General features: G+C 42.5%; 1 protein-coding gene across 1 annotated transcript; it reads right to left on the bottom strand.

Moving 5' to 3' along the window:
- Window positions 1–1081: 1081 nt before the first annotated feature.
- LOC109914428 (deleted in malignant brain tumors 1 protein-like) lies at window positions 1082–24209 on the bottom strand. Its single transcript, XM_048608639.1, is given in 6 exon segments — window positions 1082–1102; window positions 2297–2508; window positions 15098–15412; window positions 15842–16159; window positions 17821–18135; window positions 23933–24209. Coding segments are annotated over 6 exon segments (1458 nt in total).
- Between the last annotated feature and the right edge of the window lie 1986 nt (window positions 24210–26195).

The raw sequence follows: 26195 nt of genomic DNA, 5'->3' as shown, positions 1-26195 counted from the left end.
GGTCTAGGCCCGAAACGTCAGCCTCTCTGCTCCTATGATGCTGCTTGGCCTGCTGTGTTCATCCAGCCCTGCACCTTGTTGTCTTGGTTTAAATTTAGAAACAGCTTAGCAGTTAACTGTAAGTCACCATCTAACTGGCGCATTCTCAATGGCAACCTGTCTCCTGATCAGAATTCACTTTCCAAACAATCAGCAGTCTTCTCATGTATTATAGAAAAGTTGTTTTCTTTTATTCGTGGTTTGTTGCAAATGTCTTGATGACTGCAAGACAAAAAGCTTTGACAAAATGTGTCTTTTCTTGGTGATAAATAAACAATATGTCTAAATGAAATGTACATTATAATATGATAAATAGCTGCCATCTGAAAATCGAACATGAGAGAAAATACCAAATCAGAACAAAAAAACTGAATCAAAAGGTATGATCTAATATGATTGAACTCAAGGTTGAGTCCAGAAGACTGTAGAATGCTGAGTCAAAAAATGCAATACTGTTTCTTGAGCTTCCATTGTGCTTCACTGGAACACAGTGGCAATGTGAGAACAGAAATGATAAAGTCAAGGCAAAGGGAAGAATTAATATGGCAGATAACAGGAAGATCAAAGTCACACTTGCAAACTGGATGGAAGTATTCAGCAAAGTGGTAATCTAGTCTACATTAGTCTCCTTCATTGTTACAGAGACAACATTTTGACAGCATACACAGAATTCTAAGTTGAAATAAGAACACGTAAAATGTACACATGGAGCAGATTGAAACACAATCATCAAGCAGGTCACTCTGCTCACCTGAGCATGCAACTCCAGCATACCGACTATGTGTGCAGTTATTTCTCACTTGTGGATTGACAGAACACTGGTCGAGGGTAGGCTCTGTCCCATTACACCTTACATCATCTAACCAGCTGATTCCAGTCCCCTCTCCATAGACATCTCTTGGTACAGACAGAGCCCTCCCACAGTTCAACATCCTGCAGACCACACTTGAGGCATTTATATCCCAGTGATTGTCACAGATAGTTCCCCAGAAAGATTGACGATAGATCTCAACTCTGCCAGAACACATGTGGGTACCATTCACTAGTCGTACAGGTATTGGACCTGGAATACAGATGGAACATGGTTAAACAGGTTTGGGCTAGGCTATGATTAGAGTCACTGATTGGATATCATAGCCTGGGTGTCAGACTCCCAATTTGCAAACTTCTATCTGCAACATATAACTAGAGACCACAGCCACTCTGTACAACCCTGGATGGTGGCTGGAGATAACGCTGTATTATCTGTACTCGATTAGTCGTAAATAAACCCATAATTTATCTTTAATAAACAAAATCCAAGTAATGCATTTATGTCATACTTATAACTAAGGATAAACAAACAGTGTGTTGGAACACTGGGACAACAACCATCTAATACACTGGCAACATACCGATAAATCAGCGGCAGTTAACGGTCAAAGTTACATCAAGAAAGTTACATCACAAAATGATCCGGAAGAGTTGTCAAATCACCAAAACGATTTAGGTACACTTCGGCCGCTGTACAATCATTATCTCTGTATGCAAATTTTACAATCCCTATCTACTTACAAGTAATTTTGCTAATATGCAATGTTCACGCACATTCACTTGTAGCATTTAAGAGTTATTTTGTGGGGGAAGGAAAGGTTTTGAGTATTAATGCTTTAAGAGTGATGTCCATTTAACATGCAGATGAGCCTGTACTGGGATGGCATCATGTGACTAGAGGCCATAGACACTCTGTATTGCAGCATCCCAGACATAGACAATGACTAGAGATTACTCTGTAATGTCTGTGCTAGTTCAGTTTTAAATAAACCCACCAGAGATTTTGAAGCATACTGTATCCATATACCCCAACTAGTAACCCAGAGATTTGGTTTCGTAATCCAGAGCATGGATTAATAAACCAAAGGCCTGAACTAATGACTTAGAAGGCTGGACTGGTAACCTATAGTCCAGAGTAGTAAGCCAGAGGCCTGGCTAAGAAATGCAATGTCCTGACTAGTAACCCTGACGCCTGTATTAGTAATCATGGGGTCTGGACTGGTAGTGTAGAGGCCTGGGCATAGAAACAATTAGGAGGCTAGGCTAGAAAACCAACAAGCTAGATTTTGAATTCAGTTTGAGAACTTAACATACGTAGGAACAGTAACCTGTTTTGCTCACCTGAGCAGATGACTCCAGCATCCTCCTTGTGTGTGCAGTTATATCCCACCTTTGTGTTGGCAGAGCATTGATAGAGGGCAGTCTCCATCCCATTACAACTCACATTATCCAACAAGATGACCCCGCTCCCTTCTCCAAAGTAAGCGCTTCTTGTTGCTGACAAGGACTTCCCACAGTTCAACACACTGCAGACCACACTTGCTGCATTTAAATTCCAGCCGTTGTCACAGATGGTTCCCCAGATGGAGTTACGATAGACTTCAACTCTCCCAGAACACGTGGTGGAACCATCCACCAGCCGGACAGGTATCGGACCTGGAACAGAGATTGAAACACAATTAGACTTCTCTGCGACTACTTGTGCTTCCACTGGAATCATTAGCTCAACTGTAGCCCATCTTTTAATGTAGACTCTTCCAAATATGACTAGCACAAGCAATATTTAAGAACTTAGAAACAAGAGGAGGCCTATCAGTCCCCCCTGCATATTCTCCCATTCAATTTGATCATGGTTGATCTGTTTCTTTACTCCGTTAACCTGCCTTGGCACCCTTACTCAACAAAAGTCTATCAACCTTATTTTAGAAACATCCATGCTCCCTGCATCAAAAACTTTTTGAGGGACCGAGTTCCTGACTTCCATTTACCATTTGTATAAAGAAGTTTTGAGGAACCAAATGGCCTATTTCTGCTCCTAATTTGCATTGTTTATATGTGCCACTTTCAACTGAACCCCCTCTAACTTCATTATAGATGTCACAGAAATCTGAGTGGGTAACCTTGGATACTGCAACGTAAGAAACAGGAGAACCAGTCGGATACATAACCCTTACGGTCTCCTCTGTCATTCAATAGGATCATGGTCAAACTGACAAAAATTTAGAAAATACTGCAAATACCAGCAAGCCAGGGAGCATCTTTGGAGAAGAACAGAATGAACAGTTCAAGTTAATAATGCCAATAAAAACTGAGAAAAAAACTGGAAATACACATGTGATTTATATAAATATACCTTGAAATAGGTAAGCAGTTGGATTATTGCTTGAATACTTTGTACCTTAAGTTCCTTTTTAGTAGGAATTGCTTACGGTTTCACTGTCATTGAAATGAGGCTAGAGAAATCATTATTCTTTGATAAGGTTGGCTAGTTTGAACTAATAAAAACATGGTTGGAAAAAGTAACAAGCTGGACTAGACATTTCATTGGATCTTGCTTGATAAAGATGCTTGTTGAGATAGCCTGAAGCTTGTTGAGATAGCCTGAAGCATGTCTGCAGCATGTAACAGCCCAGTACACCAGCCTGATAAGGTTCAAGAACAGTAACTAACTGATAGAGGAACGAATGGGATGATGGCACCAGTCTAGGAAAGACAGCTTAAGACAGGATAAGGAAAAGATGAGGTAGTAATGTCACATTCATGATCGTCCATTTACCAAAGCAGGAGTCAGTCTGTCTTCCACGACAGTTTGTTTGCACTTCATATTTTAATTCAAAGTCCAGTCTGCTCTCTCCCTTTTCCTAACCACCTTCCTTTACTGGAGCAATTCAGCACTTTTCTTTTAATCAACCTGTTCAAAGATGTTATTACAAATCTCTGTGCGACTTGAACGGAGGCCTCCTGGCACAAAAGCAGGGGCAATACCATTGTTGCACAAAACCCTTAGCTCTGAAAACCAGCACATTTTAAAACAAATTCTGAAGTGCTCTTACACACAAATGAACATTTCTTTTCTATATCATCAAATCACTTGTGGGGAAAACCAGCACTTTTGTTTTACACAATAAGGAAAAACAGCACACAAATATAGTAATTGGAATCCTGTAATGATTGGAATGAGGTCAGCCAGCTGGACCTCAGAAGAGTACGAGTTTGCTAATTGGCGCTGTTAATTTGGTCCAATCAGGGAGTCCTGGCCGACATAAAAGGACGAATGTGAGGGATATTATGCCCACTGAATGCCTGACTTGGGTGAAAGGCATAAGAACATAAGAACTAGGAGCAGGAGTAGGCCATCTGGCCCCTCAAGCCTGTCCCGCCATTTAATAAGATCATGGTTGATCTTTTTGAGACTCAGCTCCACTTACCTGCCCACTCACCATAACCCTTAATTCCTTTACTGTTCAAAAATTTATCTAGCCTTGCCTTAAAAACATTCAGCGAGATAGCTTCAACCGCTTCACTGGGCAGGGAATTCCACAGATTCACAACCCTTTGGGTGAAGAACTTCCTCCTGACCTCAGTCCTACATCTGCTTCCCTTTATTTTGAGGCGATGCCCTCTAGTCCTAGTTTCACCTGCTAGCGGAAACAACCTCCCTGCCCCCACCTTACCTATTCCCTTCATAATCTTATATGTTTCTACAAGATCTCCCCTCATTCTTCTGAATTCCAATGAGTATAATCCCAATCTACTCAGTCTCTCCTCATAATCCAACCCCTCAACTCTGGAATCAACCGAGTGTATCTCCTCTGCACCCTCTCCAGTGCTAGTATATCTCTTCTCAAGTAAGGAGACCAAAACTGCGTACTCCAGGTGTGGCCTCACCAGAACTCTATACAGCTGCAGCATAGCCTCCCTGTTCTTAAACTCCATCCCTCTAGCAATGATAGACAAAATTCCATTTGCCTTTTTAATTACCTGCTGCAACTGCAATCCTACTTTTAGCGATTCATGCACAAGGACACCCAAGTCCCTCTGCACAGCAGCGTGCTGCAATTTTTTACCATTTAAAACATAGTCCATTTTGCTGTTATTCCTACCAAATGGATGACCTCATACTTATCAACATTGTACTCCATCTGCCAGACCTTTGCCCACTCACTTAGACTATCTATATCCCTCTGCAGACTTTCAGTGTCTTCTGCACACTTTGCTCTACCACTCACCTTAGTGTCATCTGCAAATTTTGACACACCACACTTAGTCCCCAACTCCAAATTATCTAGGTAAATTGTAAACAATTGCAGTCCCAACACTGATCCCTGAGGCACACCACTAGCCACTGACTGCCAACCAGAACAACACCCATTTACCCCTACTCTTTGCTTTCTACTGGTCAACCAATCCTCTATCCATGCCAATACATTACCTGTAATACTGTGGAACTTTATCTTATGTAGCAGCCTTTGGTGTGGCACCTTGTCAAATGCCTTCTGGAAATCTAGATACACCACATCCACAGGTTCCCCATTGTCCACTATGCAAGTAATGTCCTCAAAGAATTCCACCAAATTAGTTAAACATGACCTACCCTTCATGAACCCATGCTGGGTGTTTCCATGGCACAATGGGTGAAAGGCATTCAAAGGTTAATGTCAATAAGACCATAAGACGTAGGAGCAGAAATTAGGCTATCCGGCCCATTGAGTCTGCTCCGCCATTCAATCATGGCTGATAAATTCCTCAACCCCATTCTCCCGCTTTCTCCCCATAACCCTTGATCCCCTTGATAATCAAGAACCTATCTATCTCAGCCTTAAATGTACTCAATGACCTGGCCTCCACAGCCTTCTGTGGCAGTGAATTCCATAGATTCACCACTCTCAGGCTGAAGAAGTTCCTCCTTATCTCCGTTCTAAAAGGTCTTCCCTTTACTCTAAGGCTGTGCCCTCGGGTCCTAGTCTCTGCTACCAATGGAAGCATCTTTCCAACATCCACTGTATCCAGGCCATTCAGTATTCTGTAAGTTTCAATTAGATCCCCCCTCATCCTTCTAAACTCCAATAAGTATAGTCCTAGAGTCCTCAAACATTCCTCATATGTAAAGTTTTCATTCCTGAGACCATTCTCGTGAATCTCCTCTGAACCCGCTCCAGGGCCAGTACATCCTTCCTGAGATATGGGGCCCAAAACTGCACACAATACTCCAAATGTGGCCTGACCAGGGCCTTATAAAGCCTCAGTAGTATATCCCTGCTTTTATATTCAAGTCCTCTCAAAATAAATGCCATAGTCAAAGGCTATGCATTTGTAAATGAAGGGTGATTGGTGACGGGATACCAGCCTCTGAGGGTTATTTCAATCCCAAATGGCATCAGCTGCTTTCTATTATCCTTATAACATGTCCTCTTCATTACTAAAGGCAAACTCATTTACAACATTGTTACGAATTTTGCCAAAATACTTGTGCAGATACAAGAGCAATGAAGGGTAGATTGACATCATAGACAGGGTGTTTAACCCAAAGTTTTGACAAAGAACACGATAACTAATAGTATTTTGAGTTAAAAGTAAATCAAATTCAGATCATAAGGCCTTTGCATTTCATCCAGGCATCCTCCCATGAAACAGTATGAAGTAAGAGACTGAGTGAGGTTTTTACTTCATTTAACAGAGAACAATAACACTGACAGAAGCCTTTACCCAAACACTCTCAAAGAGTTTCAGAATGTTGAGAAGACTTGATCACAAAGAATGGAAGAAACAAAGAGACAAAGAGCAGCTCAGCTTACTAGCTGCAAGCTGGTAGCTTGCTAAATATGCGTCACTTATTACTATTATGTTTTTGTTGTGCAACTGGTAATACTATATCCCATCTCAAACTCTTGTTAGAAATCAACATCCTGCAACATCAGTTGTCCTCAAATCCTAACTGACTGAGTGATTGGACTGATAAACTCAGAAAATTAGTTCAAAGTTAACTCAGAGTATCCTTCAAAGATGCAGATTTTGAGCATGTGAATTAGGAGAAGTGGAGGGGGGGAGCAAAAGGGAAGGTATGTGGTACAGTACAAGACAGGAGAGATTAAATACAAAAGCCAAGTGCAAAAACCAAAGTGAATGGTAATGAGCGCAGTAAAGAAACAAAAGTGTTCAGAGGATGTGTGATTGGCAGGATCCTGAATTGCTGATGTTTGAACACAAAATAAAGGAAATAGAGAGAAAATGAGAGAAAAAGACAAACGAACAAAGGAACATGAAATCATAGAGGGTGCAGAAGTTAACTCAACATTGAGTATAAAGGCTACAGAATGTAGAGTCAAAAGACTGGGTGCTGCTCCACTGGGTGCTTGAATGGAACCTCAATGAAGCAGCTGAAGCAGACCGAAGAAAGAAAAGGGAGAGTGGAAGAAAGTTGGAGAATAAAAATCAAAACCAATAGTGAAATAACTCTAGAGAGGATCGGATCCTGTCACCAGGTCACCCCTTATTTACGCATGCATGGTACTTGACACTGGTCTGGCTTGCTCAGAACCAGCTCGGAGACTCCTGTTTATATCTGTTAGCCAAGGCTCCCTGATTGGGCTTTTAACCTGGGCCAATCAGTGAACTCATATTCTATGAGGTCACCTAGCTAACCTCATTACAATCACTACAAATAGGGTCAGGATCGTGTTTATAAAGTGAATAAAATTGATGGGAGACAAAGGTATAGAGGTGGCTTTGAGAGGTTAGTAATGGCACACATAAACTCCAGCCTCCCAGACTGCCATGATCCACTACAATTCACCTAACATTGCAACAGGTCTACAGCAGATATCCAGTCCCTAGCTGTCAATAATTTGGATAACAAGGACACCGACATCAGACTCCTCTTCATTGACTTTAGCTCCACCATCAACACCATAATTCTAACCAAACTCATCTCCAAACTCCGCGACCTAGGATTCTGCTCCCCCCTCTACCACTGGATCCAACACTTACAGATTGACAGACCAGAGTCAGTAAGGATGGGTGACAACACATCCTCCACAATAATCCTCAACACCGGTGCCCTGCAAGGCTGCGTGCTCAGCCCCTTATTATACTTCTTATACATTCTCAACTTTGTGGGCAAATTTTTGTCTAACTCCATTTACAAGTTTGCTGATGACACCACCGTAGTGGGTTTCATCTCAAATAACAATGAGACAGAGTACAGGAAAGAGTAAAGAGCTTAATAGCTTGGTGCAAAGGCAACAAACTCACTCTCATTGTTAGCATAACGAAGGAGCTGATCGTTGACTTCAGGAAGCGGTGTGGAGGACACATTCCTGTCTATATCAATGGCGCTGAAGGGAAATGGTTGAGAAATTCAAGTTCCATGGAGTAAAGATCACCAACAATGTGTCCTGATCAATCCACATTGACCCTACAGTCAAGAAAACACACCGACATCTCTACTTCTCAGAAGGCTAAGGAAATTCAGCATGTCCACAGTGGCTCTTACCAATTTTATAGATGCAGCATAGAGAAAGCATCCTATCCAAATGCATCACAGCTTGTTATGGCAACTATGCTGCCCAAGGACACAAAAAATTACAGAGTGTTATGAACGCAACCCAGTCCGTCACAAAACCAGCCTTCCATCGATTGACTTCGCCATACTTCATGCTATCTCGGGAAAGCAGCCAACATAATCAAAGATCCCTCCCATCCCAGAAACACTCTCTTCCACCCCTTTCCATCGGGCAGAAGACACAAAAGTTTGAAAACCCCAACAGATTCAAGAACAGTTTCTTGCCTGCTGTTATCAGATTTTTGAACAGACCTCTTATATATTAAATTTGATTTTTCTCTGCACTTTCTTTGTAGCTGCAACACTACATTCTGCCCTCTGTTCTTTTACCCTAATGTACTTAGGTAACTATGATTTGCCTGAATAGCATGCAAAACAATAATTTTCATTGCGTCTCAGTACATTTGACAATAATAAATCAAATCAAATCAAATCAAGTGCCACTAAACTAGAAATTCAGAACTCCAGCTAATATTCTGGGAACACCACTTTGAATCCTACTATGACAAAGGTTAAGAGATAACAAGGTGTAGAGTTGGATGAACACAGCAGGCCAAGCAGCATCAGAGGACCAGGAAGGCTGACGTTTCGGGCCTAGACCCTTCTTCAGAAATGGCTTTTTTGCCGGCCAAGTGGCCTCGTCCCAGAGGAATGGACTTGCGAGGATGCAGCACTGCTCTCCCCCTGAAAGATGCTGACTGAAGAATCAATCTTCCCCGGCTGCTGCTCTGCAAATGAGTCTTTCCATCTCTGTCGAGCTGCTCTGTCCTTGTAAATGCCTGAGAGCTCTGAAGGTACCGTTATACAAAAGCCAATGTTCTTACTTCAAAGGCGGATACTGAGTGACTATCTCATGTCAGAGGTTAAATTTGAATTCATTTAAATAAGCTAGACAAAGAATGACCATGTCAATTGTCATAAAAACCTATTTGGTTCACAAGCATCCTTATGGGAAAGAGATCTTTCATTCTTACTTGCTCTGATCCACATGATGTTAAACCCACAGCAATGTGGTTCACTTTTAACTGCCCTCTGGGCAATTAGATATAAATGCTGGCCTAGCCAGCAAGTCTCACATTCCATGAGTGAATAAAAGAATCTGAATTTGGTCTCCATTCTGTAAGAGGAGAATAGAGTATATTAAACTGGAAAATAAAATAAATTCTTGTTTCACTTGAAAGGAGTATTTGGGGCCTTGAATGGTGAAAAGGAAGAAGAGGTACAAGTGGCTGCAAATATGCTGAAGGAAAAGGAGGGGATATTAAGGATGACTTAAAATAGGGGAATAGGTATCATATAGGGAATGATCTCTTTGGGTTATTGGAAGGGGATGAGAAGGGAAAGAGAAAGACGGTGGTGGCATCATGCTGGAGATGCTGGAAATGGTACACAATGACCAATTGAATATGGAAGCTAAAAAGGTGGAAAGTGAGGACAAGAAGAACCCTTATCATTGTTCTGGGAGGGATACAATGAGTTGAAAAAAACGTGAATCAAATATATCAGCCACAGTGGAAGGTTCTGTCAACGACAGAGACCTCTCAGTTAAGGAAGATGGAAGACATAGCAAGAGCACTAGTTTGGAAGGTTGCATCACCAAAAACTGATATAGCATAGAAGAAGAAACATGAACAATGAACAAGTGTAATTTCTGGAAATAGGGTATCAAATGTAATCAAAATACCCATGGGAGTCCATGACTGATACTAAACATTAACTGACAGCTTATCCCCATAAACAGAGACGAAAAAGACAAGGAAAAGAATGGAAAAGGCAGAGACATACTATGTAATTGTGAGAGAAGGTTGGAATTTGGAAACAAACTCAATTATATTTTGCACATCATGGTGATCGCAAATGACCAATACAGTCATTAATGTACCAGAAAAAGAAATAACAAGAGTACGGGTAAAATAAGGAACATTCCACATATCCCACAAAAAGGCAGACATATCTAGGATCCAAGCAAGTATGCATAGCAACACTTTTTTTGGAGAAAATGAGTGGATTTGAAGGAGAAATTGCTCAATATGAGAACAAATTCAGCCAAATGGAGGAGGGTGATAATGCATGGACACCAATTAATCCTCCATTCAAAGAAGAAGTTTAAGGGTGAGAGAAGTAGAAGGACGTTCAGACAAGATGAAACAGTCAAGATCACAAAACCAGAAACTGCTGAAGTGACGAACGACATCAGAAGGGTCACAGATGAAGTTAGAAAGAATCTGGGTAAGGAGATAAAAGACATTTGTGATAAAAGAGTTGCGATTGGAAGAAATAAGTTCAGTGTGGCAAGACCAGGCTGAAACAATGGATTGATCCAGATGTTTATCCATTTTGGGAAACAGCTGGAAATAAGGATAGGGAAACTATAAGGTTGGAGGTTGGAGGAAATATCTCCAGAGGAAATGAGTTCATCAACAGTCATAGAGTCCTACAACATGGAGACAGGCCTTTTGGCCCAAACTGGTCCATGCCGACCAAAATGTCCATTCACACCAAACCTATTTCCCTGCACTTGGCCCATATCCTTCTAAACATTTGCTATCCATGTATTTTTCCAAATGCCTTTTAAATGTTGTTAATATACCCACCTTAACCACTTTCACAGGCAGCTCATACCATATGCGTACCACCCTCTGTGTAAAAAAGTTGCCCTTCAAGTTCCTATGTATTCTTTCCCTCTTACCTTAAACTGATGCCCTCTAGTCCTCGATTCCCCAACCCTGGGAAAAAGACTGAATGCATTCACCCTATCCATGCCTCTCATGATCTTATACACTTCTATAAGATCCCCCCCTCAGTCTCCTACGCTCTAAAGAGAAAAGTCCTAGCTTGTCCAACCTCTCCCTATAACTCAGTCCCTAGTGTCCTGGCAACATCCTTGAAAATTTCTTCTGCACTCTTTCCAATTTAATAACATCCTTCCTATGGCATGGTGACCAAAACTGAACGCAATACTCCAAGTGTGGTCTCACCAACGTCATGTACAACTGCATCATAACTTCCCAACTTCTATACTCAATACCCTGACTGATGAACGTCACTGTGCCAAAAGCCTTCTTTACTACCATACCTACCTGTGACTCCACTTTCAGAGAACTGTGCACCTGAACTCTAAGGTCCCTCTCTTCCACTACACTCCTTAAGGCCCTACTATTCACGGTGAAACTCCTACCTGATATGACTTTCCAAAATGCAACACCTCACACTTATCTATATTAAACTCCATTTTCTATTTCTCGGCCCACTTCCCCAGTTGATCAAGATCCTGCTGCAATTTCTGATAACCTTCCTTACTATCCACGATACCGCCTACCTTAGTGTCATCCACAAACTCACTAATCATGCATTGTACACTCTCATCCAAATCACCGATATAGATAACAAACAGCAATGGGCCCAGCACCGACCTTTGAGGCACACCACTAGTCACAGGTCTCCAGTCAGACAACCATCCTTCCAGTATTACCCTCTGCTTCCTACCAGCAAGCCAATTGTGCATCCAATTTGCCAACACTCCCTGGATTCCATGTGATCTAAACTTCCAGAGCAGCCTAGCACATGGAACCTTATCAATATTAATTTGTGAGGCATAATCTCCAATGCACAAAGCCATGCTGATTACTCCTAATCAAACCCTGTCTTTCTAAATGGATGTATATCTTATCCCTCAGAATCTTCTCAATATTCTTAAATATCAGAGCTACCACAGATGTTAAGCTTACTGGTCTATAATTCCCAGGTTTGTCTTCGCAGCCCTTCTTGAATAAGGTCACAACATTCACTACCATCCAGTCTTCCAGGATATCACCCGTGGCTAACAATGATGCAAATATATCAGCCAGGGCCCCCACAATTTCTTCCCTGGAAACAATGGCTTGATATTCAGTTTTGAGATCAGGAAAGTGGAAGGAAGTATGAGAGTTCATATTTGGCCTTCAGTAGATGGATATAACAGATATATTAAATTACTCCTGCATAGCCAATACTACCAGCAGTGAATTCTCCTCCACAATTCTCACCAACCTGACTTAGTTAGAAATCACATGACACCAGGTTATAGTCCAACAGGTTTATTTGACAACACAAGCTTTCGAAGCCCCAGTCCTTCTTCAGTAGGAGAGGTAGTATCAGATACAGAATTTATAAGCAAAAGATCAAAGGTTCACACCATTGATGAGGATGTACTAAATAAACCTAAGATGCTGTTAAATTTTTAATCATTTAGAAGGTTTTAATTTATTAATATGTATATGTAAATCCCCAAATTCCTTTCAAGTCACGGTCCTAAGAGGAGAAAAGGTTTTATCAGTGTGAAGAAGAGGTGTCATTTTAGATCAGACAATGCAAGTTAGGCGTGAGACCTTGTTTAGAATGTATCTGTGTTTTAGTTTGGAGTCAGACTGATGTGTTTCTAAAGTAGGAATCTATAAAACGCCATATTAACTGACTATAAAGTGTGCGCTTTTTGAACAAAATAAAATGTATCCGCAAATAGAAATTCACCCCATAGATTCGTGTGTGTGTGTGTATTTGTCTGTACTTGTGTGTGTGCGTGCATGCGTGTGTAGATTAAAATCCCCCATGATACTTTACAGCCATTACTTATTTCTTTGTTTATAGCCCACCCAATGTGATACTTTCTTTGTCGGCCTATAGACCACAGCTCTTAGTAACTTTTTCTTCTTAGAATTTCTAATTTCCACGCAAATGGATTCAACCTTATTCTCCATAGAACCTATAGCATCTCTCACGACTGCCTTCATGTCATCCTTAAATATCAGAGCTACGCCATACCCCTTACCTTCTTGTCTGCCCTTCCAAATAGTCTGATAGCCCTGGATATTTAATTCCGAGTCGTGACCATCCTGCAACCATGTCTCCATAATGGCTACTAAATCATATACATTCGCAATGATTTGTGCCGTTAACTCATCTATCTTGTTTTGAATCCTGTGAGCATTCAGATACAGTGCCTTTATGCTAGTTTTTATACCTTGTTTTTGAATTCTAACATCTCCATTAATAATATCACCTGAGTTTGCAAGTCATCATAGAATCATAGATTACCTACAGTGTGGAAACAGGCCCTTTGGCCCAACAAGTCCACACCAACCCTCTGAAGAGCATCCCCACCCAGACCCATCCTCCTCCCCTTTCCCAGAATCCTGCATTTCCCATGGCTAAAACACCTGATCTACATATCCCTGAACACTATGGGCAGTTTAACATGGCCAATCCACCTAAGCTGCACGTCTTTGGGCTGCGGGAGGAAACTGGAGCACCCAGAGGAAACCCAAGTAGACACAGGGAGAATGCACAAACTCTACACAGACAGTCGCCCAAGGGTGGAATCGAACCTGGGTCCCTGGTGCTTTGAGGCAGCAGTGCTAATCACTGAGCCACTGTGCCTCCCGACTTTTCCTTCCTTTTAACTTCTTTCATACTCTTCGATGTAGTTAAACCCTCCCTGCACAGGTTAACCTGATGCTTTCTTTTCTATTTACCCATCATACTTGCTGTCGTTTTCCCCTTCCCTTCATGATTCATGAAATGATTCATCATTTTTGATTCCATCTTTCTAAATGGAATATATCTTTCTTAATATTCATGAATTATGTCCTCAAATGTCTGTCACTGCTTAACTAGTGCCTTACATTTTGCTTCTCAGTACACTTTAGCCAATTCTTTAATAATTCAAGGCTATTTGAGACTCAAGTTTCTTCCCCTTAAATTGAATGTGAAATTCTCTCATATTACAATCATTCTTTCCTTGAAGATCCTTTACAATGAATTCATGAATTAATCCTGCCATTACAAATCATCAGGTTCAAAATGGCTTCTTCCCTGGATGGTTACACAAGGTATTATTTGAAAAACCTCTCCCATAAGCACCTTTATGAATTTATACTCAACGCTATCTTTGACAATTTGATTTGCCTAATCTTTATAAAGATTAAAATTGCCCACAATTATGGTGGTACTTTTCTTCCTGGCTGATACTATTTCTTCATGTATACTCTGTCCTGCAGTATAACTACTGTTGGGGAAGGCCAATAGATAACTCCCATCAGTTACTTATGTACCTTCCTATTTCTTATCTCTATCCAAACTGATTCTACACCTTGATTGTCACAGTTAATATACTTTCTCAGTATTGTACTGATCTAATTCTTAACAAACAGAGCTACCCCACCTCCTTATTCTTTCTGCCTACAATTTCAATGATCAGTTCCAGCATTGGTCATCCTGCAAACACCTTGTTATAATCTTTGTACCACATCATACCCATTTCTGATATTAATTCATTAATCTTGTTTCAAATGCTGCATGCATCCAGATAAAGAGCCTGCTGTTTTTCTTTTAGCCTATCTTCCCTATTCTGAACCTATTCACAATTTCATTCCTTTATTTGTATGCTCTGTCCCTTTCTATTGCATCAGTTAATCATTTTTATATCAATACCTGCACCAATGCCTTGCCTTTCTCTTTGACATTTCCCTCACTTCATCTACCTTAAAACTCTAATTATGCACCTAGTTATTTAATTTGCCAAGACGCCACTTCGAACGCGGGCTAGTAATGCAAAAATAAGTTTCAATTCCACTAAGGCAGTTTGAGAACCTATGCAAACATAAGCAGATTTACAATATTCATCTGAAACAAGTGTCTCTCACTCACCTGAACAGGTAACTCCAGCATCCTGGCCATGTGTGCAGTTATTCCTCTCTTGTGAGTTAACAGGACACTGATCGAGGGCAGATTCTGTCCCATTACAGCTTATATCAGCCAACCAAATGTCTCCAGTCCCCTGTCCATAGTAGGTTCCTATTGATGCTGACAGGGCCGTCCCACAGTTCAACACTCTGCAGACCACATTCGCTGCGTTTACATCCCAGCTGTTGCCACAAACAGTTCCCCACATGGACTTACGATACACCTCAACTCTCCCAGAACACATGTTGGTACCGTTCACTAGCCGTACAGGTACGCGTCCTGAGTAGAATAGGGAACACAGTTAAACTGGTCATAGATTTTTCAGGGAAGTCATTGTGGGCATATTTTATCACAGGTACCAAACTTCGATCAATATCCAGGCTGATCTTACTTCTCTAATCTCTCCCAAATCAGCAGTTTTGGCAATGATTTGCAACCCATGTCCCAGAGTAATGCTTTTACAATGTGATAATGACACAAGACCCCTGCATGGCGTAAACGTCCTCCCAAAGGCCCAGCAGGACTCAGCAAAGACAGCAGATGCCAGGGGTGGAGCTTTGGTCTTTCCTGCCCTTTGTGAGGGTCTTTGTACCACTCAGTATGATAGTTGGACCCACTGAGATTTCCATAAGCTTTCACATGAATAACAGTTACTCACCCAGTCAGAACATTTTTCTAAACTGGCAGGAAGGTGGTTATTAGGCCAGCCCTACTCACCCGAACAGATCACTCCAGCATCTTGGCTGTGCGTGCAGTTCTGCAAGGAACTGACAGAGCATTGATCGAGGGAAGGTTCGGTCCCAAGACATTTCACTCCCAAAACCCAAATGTCCCCAGTCCCCTCTCCGTAGTAGGCTCCAATCTGTGCCGACAAGGCTGCACCACAGTTCAACACTCTGCAGACTACGTTTGCTGCATTTACGTCCCATCCATTGTCACAAATGGTTCCCCAGATGGAGTTATGATAGACCTCAACTCTTCCAGAACAAATGTTAGTACCATTCACCAAGCGCAAGGGCACAGGACCTGGAACAGTGATGGAAACACAATTAAACTGATTAGAGATTATCTGGATAAATGTGAGGAAATGTACTTGGGTGTGACAAATAAGGTAATGCAATAAAAAATGAACATTGCATCCTGGGAAACACTGAAGATCAGAGGAATCATAGTGTTCACCTCCACTGGTCCCTTAAGGAATCATAAAGTGGTTAAGTCGTCGCATGGATACCTTCCTGTATTAGTTAAGGCATAGAGTTTAAGGGCAGGGAGGTTATGCTGGAACTGTATAAAATGTTGGTTAGGCCAAATTACAGTTTTGGAAGGAGTTCTGGAATCCACATTATCGGAGGGATGTGATTGTCCTGGAGAGGGTACAGAGGAGATTTACCAGGACATTGCCTGGGCTGGAGAGTTTACTTATGCAGAGAGATTGGATACAATATGGTTGCTTTCCTCACAGAAGAGGAAAGTGGGGTGAGGGACATGATTGAGATGTATAGGACAATGAGGGGCATAGATATGGTACACAGAAAGAAATTTTTCACCTTGACAAAGAGATCAGTGACCATGACACATAGATTTAAACTAAGAGGCAGGAGGTTTGGAGCGGACGTGAGGAAAATTATTTTAACCAAGACGGTGGTGGGAATCTGGAACTCATTGCCTGTAAGGGTGATAAAGGCAGAAACACTCATAGAATCCCTACAATGTTGAAGCAGGCCATTTGGCCCATCAAGTCAACACTGACCCTCAGAAGGGCATTCTACCCAGACCTACCCCATCCCTCTAACCCTGCATTCCCCATGGTTAACCCAGCTAAACTGCACAACTCTGGAAACTATGGGCAATTTAGCATGACCAATCCACTTAACCTGCACATCTTCAAACTGTGGAAGGAAACCGCAGCACCCAGAGGAAACACATGCAGACACGGGGAGAATGTGCAAACTCCACACAGACAGTCGCCCGAAGGTGCAAGTGAGGGTGGAAGTGAGGCAGCAATGCTAACCTCTGAGCCACTGTGCTGCTCTTTAGGGAACATTTCGATGCACACTTTCAATGTCAAGGCATACAAGGCTATGAGCCAGGTTTTTGAAAATGAGATTAGAATAATTAGGTAGTTGTTTTTAACTGCTGAAAACCCTTTGTCAGTGCTGTAGACCTCTCTGACTCTATGGATTTTCACTGGAGTTATCAACTGGAGATTTAAGCCCAGATGTTAGGCTCCACCCCGTACTACTGAGCATAAAGGACATGAAAGAATTTACAAATCGGGGGTTGTTCAATCCTGAGCTTGTACTGCCATTCAATTAGATCACGACTGATCTGTATTAAAGCCCCTTCCTCCACACATTCCCCACTGTCTTCAAACTGAAGGGAATGATTTCTCTGTTTCTACACTACTGAAACCTTTAAGACTCTTAGACACCTTGAATAGATCACTCTCTAATCTCCTACATTTGAGGAATTACAAATTTAGTCCCTGCAACCTGTCAGATTATTCTATACCCTAGAATATTTTTGGGTAATTTTTCCTGCATCCCTTCCAACGTCAACATAAGCAAATGCACAGGGTTGGACTAGTAATCCTGAAAATGTACATTCAAATACCCTAAGGCAATTTGAGAAAAATTATGCACAATAGAAGATTAAATTTTCTCACCAAAGAAGGTCACCATACTCACCTGAACAGGTCACTCCAGCTTTCTCCCTGTCGATGCAATTATTCACATCTCGTGGATTAGCAGAGCACTGACTGAGGGCAGACTCTGTTCCAAGACATGTCATATTATAGAACCATTTCTTCCCAGTCCCCTCTCCATAGTCACCTCCTGAGAGTGCTGACAGGGCCCTCCCACAGTTCAACACTCTGCAGACCACATTCGCTGCATTTATGTCCCAGCCACTAGCACAGAGAGTTCCCCAGTTGAAGCGATGATAGATCTCAACTCTGCCAGAGCATATACTGGTACCATTCACTAGCCGTACAGGAACTGGACCTGGAATAGAAGCAGGAATACCATTAATCTATGAGTTTATCAACAGCAGCAACATAAGAACGTGAGAAGGCCATTTAGATACACTGCAAATTCCTACCATTCAATTAGCTCAAGGCTGATTTGTAACTCAGTTCCAAATGATATGCTTTCGCTCCATATTGCTTCTTATTCCTTGCTAATATAAATCATTAGTCTCTGTCTTGAAAGGTCAAACAGAATCCTCTGCTTTGTATAATGTAGTGCTTCCTGACATGACCCATGAACAACCTAGCTCTAATGTAACACCGTCAATTCTTTGGACTTCCAACACCAGAGGAAACTGCTTCTTTTCATCATCTGTCGTCAACAAAGTATGTTGCTGAGAAGCAACTAAGGAAGATTCTGGGAGGAGTTGGCTCAGTCGCCAGTGTGACGATGCTGTCACTTTGTCCAGTTTTTTATTGAAGAGAGATTGTAAGGCAGAGGTGTCGAACAGGCTACTGAGGACAACTTGCTTAAACAACTTATGCAGCCTTGGGTTTCTTTTAAACACCTGAATGGATGGGGCAAGCTCTCACAGATCTGGGGGGTTTTTTCAATAAGATCGAAGCCTTTGGGATTTCAAAAGAGTTGGAGCTTCAGTAAATGTCTTTAGCTGCTATTTTCTCTGAATCTTCTCCCGATGTTTTTTCCTCCTGGATTGGAGAACTCTAAGTGAGAATCTGTGTCTGAATCTGCCTTTTTGCCAAGGGGTGTGTTCATGAGATGTTACTATTTCGCAACTGTTAATTATTAAATGTACTCTATCTACTTTTCGGATAAGTTTTCCAGTACTTAAGTTATTCTAAATTCCTCTTTCTTTTGTTTGTATTTTAACTATAGAGTTTAAAAAAAATTGTCTTGCTGGACATCGAGTAGTTTGACCAGTCACATCACATCTGGAATATGGTACTTCACATCTACCTTTAAAATAAGAAGAAGTTAGGGTCTGGTCTGGTCCCTAACACCAGCGACCACCCAGGAGTGAATAAAAGGGAGGCAAGCTCCAGCTGAATGGCCATTTTGAGAACAGCGGCTTTGTGGTTGAAGTGCTGCTAGAGTTTGAGTGTAGGTTTAAGTGAATATCAGGTTTCAGTGAGGAAGGCGATCAGCAGCAAGGGAAGGCAGTCAGAGGAGGAGTGAACTACTGCAACTGCTGAAGGCATGAAGGCAAAGGAGAAGTAAAAGGATATTAACCTGTGAAGTCACAGCCAGCAGGTAAGTGGTAAGTAGTTTTACTTTTCTCTCATTTTCTCTTGGCTTTGCTGCTGTTATTGTTAAGTTAACTTAAAAGTTAAGTCATGGCATGAAATGCCAGACCTGTGCCACGCTCCTCCTGTGCAATATGGGAATTCAGGGACCCTTCAGATGTACCTGACTCCTTCACGAACAGGAATGTGTCCAGCTGCAGCTGCTGTCTGACTACTTGACCACTCTGGAGTTGTGGCTGAATTCACTTTGGAGTGTCTGCTAGGCTGACAGAATCGTAGATAGCACATTCACTAAGTTGGTCACACCGCAGATAAAAATTACTGAGGAAGATAGGGAATGGCTGACCACCAGACAGAGGAACAATAGGAAGGCAATGCAGGAGATCCCTGTCATCATCTCCCTCTGAAACATTTGGACCCTTTTGGATACTGTTGGGGGAGATGGCTCACCAGAAGAAAGTGGCAGCAGTGAGGTTCATGGCACCGTGGCTGGCTGTGCTGCACAGGAGGGCAGGAGAAAGAGTGACAGAGCTATAGTGATAGGGGATTCACTTGTTAAGGGAATAGATAGGTGGTTCTGCGGGCACAATCCCAGGATGGTATGTTGCCTCCATGATGCAAGGGTCACGGATGTCTCGGAGCGGCTGAAGGACATTCTGGAGGGTGATAATAAACAGCCAGCTGTGATGGTGCATATAGGCACGAAGGAAATAGGTTTGAAAAAAAGGATGAGGTCCATGCTGAATTTAGAGATTTAGGATCTAAACTAAAAAGTGGAACCTCAAAGGTAGTAATCCCGGGATTGCTATCAGTGCCACGTGCTAGGCAATGTAGGAATTACAGGATAGCTATGGTGAATACTTGTCTTGAAGAATGACATTGGAACCATTTCTCGGGAAGATGGGACCAGTACAAACTGGATGGTCTGCACCTGGGCAGGACAGGGACTACTGTCCTGCGAGTGCTGTTTGGGAGGATTTAAACTAATATGGCAGAGGGATAGGAACCAATGCAGGATGTTGGAGGAAAGTAAAGTGAGGACAGAAACAAAAGGCAGTAAGAAAAAAAGTGAAAGTTGAAGGCAGAGAAACCAACAACAAAAATCAAAAAGGGCCACATTACAGCATAATTCTATAAGGGCAGTAAATGTCAAAAAAACAAGCTTGAAAGCTCTGTGTATCAATGCAGGAATGAATTAATTGCACAGACAGTTGTTCATGGATATGATGTAATTAGGATCATTGAGACCTGGCTCCAGGGTGTCTAAGATGGGAACTCAACATCCAGGGGATATTCAATTTTCAGGAAGGATAGATGGAAAAAAAAAGGAGGTGGGTGTGGCGTTGCTGGTTAAGGAGGAAATTAACACAACGGTATGGGAGGACATTAGCCCGGATGATGTGGAATCTGTATAGTTGGAGCTGCAGACACCAAAGGGAAGAAAGCATTAGTGGGAGTTGTGTACAGACCACCAAACAGTAGTTGTGAGGTTGGGGATTGTATCAAACAGGAAATTAGAGATGTGTGCAGTAAGGATACAGCAGTTATTATGGGTGACTACATATTGATTGGACCCAACCAAACTGGTAGCAATGCGTTGGAGGAGGATTTCCTGGAATGTATGAGGGATGGTTTCCCCGACCAATATATCAATGAACCAGATGGAGAGCAGGCCATCCTAGACTCGGGATTGTGTAATGAGCGAGGATTAAGTAAAAACCTTGTGGTGCAAGTTCCTTCGGGAAAAAGTAACCATAGTATGCTAGAATTCTTCATTAAGATGGAGAGTGACACAGTTAAATCTGAGACTAGGGTCCTGAACTTAAAGAAAACTAACATTGAAGGGATGAGACATGCAATAGCTAGGATAAGCTGGCCAAAGATACTTAAAGTGTTGACAGTGGATAGACAACAGCAGACATTTAAAGAACAGACTGATGAATATCAACAATTATACATCCCTCTCTGGGGTAAGAGTAAAACAGGGAAGACGGTTCAACCACAGCTAACAAGGGAAATCAGGAATAGTGTTAAAGCCAAAGAGGAGGCATATAAATTGGCCGGAAAAAGCAGCAAACCTGAGGACTAGGAGAAATTTGAAATTCAGCAGAGGAAGACAAAGGGTTTAATTCGGAAGGGAAAAATAGAATATGAAATAGCATAGGCTTGTAGAAAACATAAAAACTGACCGCAAAAGCATTTATACATAGGTGAAGAGAAAAAGACTGGTGAAGATAAATGTAGGTCCCTTATAATGAAAATCAAGTGAATTCATAATGGACAACAAAGAGATGGCAGACCAGTTGAACAATTACTTTGGATCTGTCTTCACTAAAGAGAACACAAATAAACTTCCGGAAATGCTAGGGGACACAGGGTAGGGCATGAATGAGAAACTGAGTGAAATCCTTATCAGTCAGGAAATGGTACTGGGGAAATTGATGAGATTAAAATCTAGTAAGTCTCCAGGCCCTGATGCTCTGCACCTCACAGTAATTAAGGAAGTGGCCCTAGAAATAGTGAATGCATTGATGATCATTTTCCAGCATTCTTTAAAGTCTAGAACAGGGTAACTCATGTAACCTTTATAGGTCAGTTAACCCGACATTGGTAGTAGGGAAAGTTCTGGAGTCAATTATTAAGGATATAATAACTCAGCATTTGGAAAGCAGTGACAAAATTCGTCCAAGTCAGCATGAATTCACTAAAGGGAAATTAAGCTTGACAAATCTTCTGGAATTTTTTGAGGATGTGACCAGTAGAGTGAAGAAGGGCGAATCAATAGATGTTGTGCATCTGGACTTGCAAAAGGCTTTTGACATGGTTCTATACAAAAGATTAGCAAGCAAAATTAAAGCTCATGGTATTGGAGCTAATCTATTGACATGGATAGAGAACAGGTTGGCAGACAGGAAGCAGAGAGTTGGAACAAATGGGTCCTTTTCAGAGTGGCAGGCAGTGGTGAATGAGGTGCTGCAGGGTTCAGTGTTGGGACCCCAGATGTTCACAATATGCACTAGGAATTGATGAAATATCTCCAAATTTGCAAATGACACTAAGCTGGGTGGCAGTATGTGCTGTTAGGAGGAAGTTCAGAGACTGCAGGGTGACTTGGACAGACTAGCTGAGTGGGCAAATACTTGGCAAATGCAATATAATGTGGATAAATGTGAGGATATCCACTTTGGTCGCAAAAACAGGAAGGCAGATTGTCATCTGAATGGAGGCAGTTTAGGAAAAAGTCAGGTGCAATGAGACCTGGGTGTCATGGTGGAACAGTCGCTAAGGATTAGCATGCAGTTGCAGCAGGCAGTGAGGAAAACTAATGGCATTCTGGCCTTCATAGCGAGATGATTTGAGCATAGGAGCAGGGATGTCTTGCAATAGTTGGTGAAGCCACACCTTGAGTATTGTGTGTAGTTATGGTCTCCTAGTCTGAGGAGGGACATTCTTGCTATTGTGGGAGTCCAGCAAAAGTTCACCAGACTGATTCCTGGGATGGCAAGAGTGACATATGAAGAAAGATTGGATTAGTACAGTTAGATGTACTAATCTAACTGTTAGTACAGTTAGATTGTACTAACTGGAATTTAGAAAAATGAGGGGTGATCTCATAGATACACAAAATCCTGATGGGACTTGACAGGCTAAATGCAGGAAGAATGTTCCTGATGTTGGAAAAATCCAGAACTAAGGGTCACAGTTTAATAATAAGGGATAAGCCATTCAGGACTGAGATGAGGAAGAATTCTTTCACTCAAAGAGTTGTGAACCTGTGGAATTCTCTTCCACAAAGCTATTGGGGCCAGTTTTTTAGATTATATTCAAGAGGGAGCTGGATGTGGCCCTTGTGGCTAAAAGGATCAAGGGGTATGAAGAGAAAGCGAAGTAGGATAGTGAAATTGCGTGATCAGCCATGATCATATTGAATGGTGGTGCAGGCTTGAAGGGCTGAATGGCCTACTCCTGCACCTTTTCTTTCTATGTTTCTATCAACTCCCTCAAACATTGAAATAAGTGACATTTCTTTCATCCTTTGAGCAACATTCAGTTGCAATCACTTGTTGGACCCAACTGAGAGTATTGTACCTAATTCCGACCATCACACTTTAACATTTGCAGAAAGTGGAGAGGAAATTCAGTGGATGAAATGCTTTTTGACAGAATAAATAAGGAAAAACTTTTCCCAGCGGTTGCAGGTTCAATTGGAAGAGTTCACTGATTTAAAATTACTGGCAAAAATATCAGAGGGGCAAATAAAGACATGTGTCTTTACATAATGATTTTGCTGTGATTGTGAACATGTTGCCTTAAAATGCAATGACAGCATATTCAATAGTAACTTTTAAAAGGGGAACTTGATAAATTCTTGGAAAAGATTAAAAAGGCACATGGAGAGTGAGACTGACTGAACACCTCTTTCACAGGTATGATGGGCAGAATTACCACTCCTTGTGCTATATCCAAGTAACTGGACAGGAATATGCAAGGTGAAGGAGCCCAGTGGGCAGACTCTTCCTTGGGTAAATAATAAAACATGAGGCATTTGCCAAAGAGATCAGTTTTACCTGAGCAACTGACGCCAGCATCCTGAGTATGTGAACAGTTACTGCTCTTGAAGGGGTTTGCAAGGCACCGGTCAAGGGCAGATTCTGTCCCACTGCATCGCACACCACCCAACCACATCTCACCATCCCCTTGTCCACGATAAGGCCCAGTTACCGACTTGGCCTTCCCACAGTTCAGCTGTCTGCAGACAACATCTCCGTTGGTGAGATCCCATCCATCATTACAGACCGTCCCCCAGGTGGAATTGTAAAGGATCTCCACTCTTCCTGAGCACATGTTTCCGCCAACCAGTCTGACCAGGAAAGGCCCTGTGAACAAGGAAATTCTAGTTGAGTATTATACACATGAACAACTAACATTGAGTATATTGTGTATGACTGCATTAATATCAAGAAATTATATGTCAGTCTACCCCTCTACAATCTGGCACCTACTTGTCTTTACTTCATCTAACCTTGCTCTGGCCTCCTACCCTTCATTTAAATCTGCATTCTCTATCACACATCTATGTATATAACCATGCAAAATTTCTCATTAAAATATCCTCACTGTTTTCATTCCTCTGTGTCCACACTGAGCAATTTCTCATGTTCAGGTAATTTCAACCTCCATCTCAAATCATTACGATCTGTTTTCTGAGGCTGCTGCCTCCCTGTCTTCAACAATTATTCTACTTCCATTGTTTTTTATTCATTCACAGGATGAGGGCATCACTGGCTGGGCCAGCATTTATTGCCCATCCCTAATTAAGAGCCAACCACATTGCTGTGGGTCTGCAGTCACATATAGGCCAGACCAGGTAAGGATGGCAGTTTCGACTGAAAACAACAAATGCTGGAGATCACAGCAGGTCAGACAGCATCTGTGGAGAGAGAACAAGCTAACATTTCAAGTCCAGATGAGTCTTCATCAGAGCTGAAGTGAAGTATGGCGGGGGGAAGCAGCATTTATTCTTAAAGTTTGGGGGTGGTGTGGTGGAGTGTAGTGTGCTGTGGGAGAAAAGATATTGATAGTTCAGATTAGTTCTTTTAGTTTTACTTGTTTTCGCACATTCTGATCACTTAATCTGAACTATCAACATCTTTTCTACCCCAGCACTCTACACCTGATGACCCCACAAAACCCCCTACAATAGCATAACTGCTGGCCCTCCACACATCACTTCTGATGAAGAGGAGAGATAGTAGGAACTGCAGATGCTGGAGAATCCGAGACAACAAGGTGCAGGGCTGGATGAACACAGCAGGTCAAGCAGCATCATAGGAGCAGAGAGGCTGACGTTTCGGGCCTAGACCCTTCATCAGAAAAGGGGGAGGGGAAGGGGGTTTTGAAATAAATAGGGAGAGAGTGGGAGGCGGATAGAAGAGGGATAGAGGAGAGGATAGGTGGAGAGGAAACAAACAGGTCGAAGAGGCGGGGATGGAGCCAGGGAAGGTGAGTGCAGGTAGGGAGTTAGGAAGGGGATAGGTCAGTCCAGGGAGGACGGACAGGTCAAGGGGGCGGGATGAGGTTGGTCGGTAGGAGATGGAGGTGCGGCTTGAGGTGGGAGGAGGGGATAGGTGGGAGGAAGAACAGGTTAGGGAGGCAGGGACGAGCTGGACTGGTTTTGGGATGCGGTGGGGGGAGGGGAGATTTTGAAACTTGTGAAATCCACATTGATACCATTGGGCTGCAGGGTTCCCAAGCAGAATATGAGTTGCTGTTCCTGCAACCTTCGGGTGGCATCGTTGTGGCACTGCAGGAGGCCCAGGATGGACATGTCGTCTGAGGAATGGGAGGGGGAGTTGAAATGGTTCGCGACTGGGAGGTGCAGTTGTTTGTTGCGAACCGAGCGTAGGTGTTCTGCAAAGCGGTCCCCGAGTCTCCGCTTGGTTTCCCCGATGTAGAGGAAGCCACACCGGGTACAGAGGATGCAGTATACCACATTGGCAGATGTGCAGGTGAACATCTGCTTGATGTGGAAAGTCTTCTTGGGGCCTGGGATGGGGGTGAGGGAGGAGGTATGGGGGCAGGTGTAGCACTTCCTGTGGTTGCAGGGAAAAGTGCCGGGTGTGGTGGAGCTGGAGGGGAGTGTGGAGCGGACAAGGGAGTCACGGAGAGAGTTGTCCCTCCGGAAAGCAGATAAGGGTGGGGAGGGAAAGATGTCTTTGTTGGTGGGGTCGGCTTGCAGATGGCGGAAGTGTCGGAGGATGATGCGTTGGATCCGGAGGTTGGTGGGGTGGTACGTGAGGACGAGGGGGATTCTTTTTTGGTTTTTATTGC

This window comes from Rhincodon typus, chromosome 1 (assembly GCF_021869965.1).
Source record: "Rhincodon typus isolate 14 chromosome 1, sRhiTyp1.1, whole genome shotgun sequence".
Taxonomy (NCBI): domain Eukaryota; kingdom Metazoa; phylum Chordata; class Chondrichthyes; order Orectolobiformes; family Rhincodontidae; genus Rhincodon; species Rhincodon typus.
This window is presented reverse-complemented; position numbering and strand designations above follow the sequence as displayed.